Consider the following 2502-nt stretch of genomic DNA (forward strand, 5'->3'; position numbering starts at 1 on the left):
GCGGCCCGAGGGCAGCTGTGCGCCGCGGAGGTGGGGCGGGGGCGGGAGGGCTCACTCCGCCGTTTCCTTAGTGTTTCAAAGCACAGACCGGGGTGCACTGTCATCCCCCAACCCGGCTCTTTCTTCAGGTCCCACCTGAAACTCGAATATTCTCTTGGCACCACAGGGGCAATCAGGGATGTCCTCCTCCCGAGGGACATTCTCGCCAGAAATCCAGACGGGGGCGATGCCTCTGCCGTACCTGAGGATCTAAAACCGAACAGGGTCACGTCTGCGCTAGGAGCCCCCGAGGCCCTGCCGGCCGGTCTGCAGGGGCTGCGCAGAGGGCGGCGCGGCGAGCGCGTCTCGGCCTCCTCAGGCTGGCTCGGGGCTCCGAGCCGATGCCCCGGCGGGGCCGGGGCCCCATGGCCACGGTGAAGGGCCTAAGGTGTCCTGCTGCCCAGCGCCAGGTCCTGTGTCCAAGGCGCTGCCAGCCCACTCGCCTTCACCTGGGTGACGGGAAACTTCGCTTCAAGCCATGGAACGGGCCCCCCCGGTGCGCGGCGGGTCGAAGCAGCGCTACGGAGCTGTCCGTGGCCACTGCCGCACGAGCGCGATCCCGGCCAGGGAGGGACCCCCAGGGCGCGGCCGCCCCCTCCAGCGTCCCCGCTGCCCCTCAGCGGCGGCTCTCAGTGGACCTGCCTGTCCTGCTCCCACTCTGGCTCTGGGGAGTTCTTACCCCCGCGCCTCTGGCCTGCACCCCAGCTCTTGAATGAGTAAGCGAGTCTTTAAGAAAAGGCAAACACGAGTGAGTTATCTGGGCAGCAGGGATGTGGCCGGTGGGAGAACACTGACCCCCCGGACCCTCCGCATGCCAGTGTCAGTGACGCAGCGACACGTCCCGGTCTTGTCACAGACGTATGGAGGTAAAAGACCCGGTCACCCCGGGGGGAGAACGAGGCGCCGCCCCGTGAGGGGCTCCGGGAAGGCAGGCTGACCGTGACCGGCAGTGCCTGACCACCGACACCACTGACGACTAAAACTTACGCTAAGAGGTAAATAAAAGCCGACGTGGCAACTGCGCGCTTTCCCTCCGCCGGTGCAACGACAGGCACGGCCCGAAGCCCCCCTCCCTGCAGGCCCAGCGCGCTCCCCGAGCCCCGGACTCTCGTCAGAGGTGGCTTGTGGCACTGACTGAGTTGCTCGTGAGCGACACGGAGGACAGTGAACTCCCGACCTGCCCCTGGGTTCTTCACGCTGCGGATGTCGCTGCGATTAAGAGTTCCTCGTGCGGCTCGAGGGGCAAAGCCCAACGCCTTTCGCATGAAGCGTCTGTGGGCTGCCACATCATGTCAACTTCCCGAGTCAAAGGTGCTTCCTGGTGCTAAGCTTCCCTGTCACCGGCCAGCGTCACCGCGTCTCCCGTCGCCGACGCTCTTTGGAAGGTTGAACCCTCCGGGGACAGCGCGGCCGGGCCCCTAGGGGCTGCCAGAGACGGAGCGTGCTGTGAAGAGTCGCCTCTCCTCAGGAGTCACTCCCGCAGAGCACCGTCAAGAGCCCGAGAAGGAGCTGCGCGCTCTGACTTACCTGTTCTGGCACGAGGTCTGTTTTAGTTTTAAACTTCTGGAAAACTTTATCTTCCCTGGATTCATGTTTTGCCAGGGAATCCAATTCTTCTCCAGACGCCGCATCTGAAAAGGCATCAATCAGCAGAGGCACCAGCACCATGCCGCTCCGCAGCCGCCGCGTGGGGACGCCGGTGTGCGCAGCCGGCCGGTCGGGCGGCACCCAGGCCGCTGTGCCCGTGGCTGCCCCCTCGGTGACCGAGGTCCGGGCCTGGTGGGGGCACTGCTGGCTGCCGGTGCGCCGCTCCGGCTCGGAGCCGCACCCCTGTCCCGCCGGTCCTGGCCGGAGGCATCTGCCCGCCTCTCCCTGTCCCGTCGTCCCCCAAGTGCTCGCTGGCGCAGCCCTCACTGCACACCGAGCACCTGGCCGCCGGCCCCAGGTCCCCACCGGGACCCCCTCAACCAGGCGCCACAGGCCCCAGCACAGCTCTGTGCGACACGAACCCGAAGGCGACTGCGAGTGTCAACTACGAACCAGGAAGTCGACCTCAGCCAAAATCTGACTTTTGGTTTCGTGTCAGTTGAGAGTTCAAGTTCTAGACTCAATGGAAGGGAAGCGCTGTCGGTCAGGAACTCGGGTCATCTGAGACCAGATAAATCCACGAGAACCTCAAACCTCTTCCCCAGGTGCGGCGGAGTTCCTCACCCGCCGGGCCGCTGTCCGGTTTCAAGGCCGTTGTGCAGGGAGCGTGGCCGCTGCAGGCCACGTGCTGGGTAAGTGCCGGCCAGCAGGTGGCCTCGTGCGAGTCTGGCCGGCACACGCCACCCCGGTGTGAGCAAGCCGACAGCGCCCAGTGCCCCACCGCGGCAAGGTGAAGAGCGTGGCTGGCCAGAGAGCTCTGACCACTGGGCCCTGCGCCGGCCCGTGTCTCTGGGGCAGCACCCGGCCACGTGCTCT

The 2502-nt window shown here is 66.0% G+C and overlaps 1 protein-coding gene across 1 annotated transcript in view; it reads right to left on the reverse strand.

Moving 5' to 3' along the window:
• The window catches only part of PDCD2 (programmed cell death 2), a 6469-nt gene that overhangs the window by 1900 nt on the left and 2067 nt on the right, over window positions 1-2502 (reverse strand). The window contains exons 2-3 of the mRNA XM_012734846.1: window positions 1567-1869; window positions 136-249 (exon numbers count right to left, since the gene is read on the reverse strand). Coding sequence (XP_012590300.1) covers window positions 136-249; window positions 1567-1869 — 417 coding nt within the window. The remainder of the gene's footprint in view (window positions 1-135; window positions 250-1566; window positions 1870-2502) is intronic.

This window comes from Condylura cristata, unplaced genomic scaffold (genome assembly GCF_000260355.1).
Source record: "Condylura cristata isolate star-nosed mole 26May11 unplaced genomic scaffold, ConCri1.0 scaffold00076, whole genome shotgun sequence".
Taxonomy (NCBI): domain Eukaryota; kingdom Metazoa; phylum Chordata; class Mammalia; order Eulipotyphla; family Talpidae; genus Condylura; species Condylura cristata.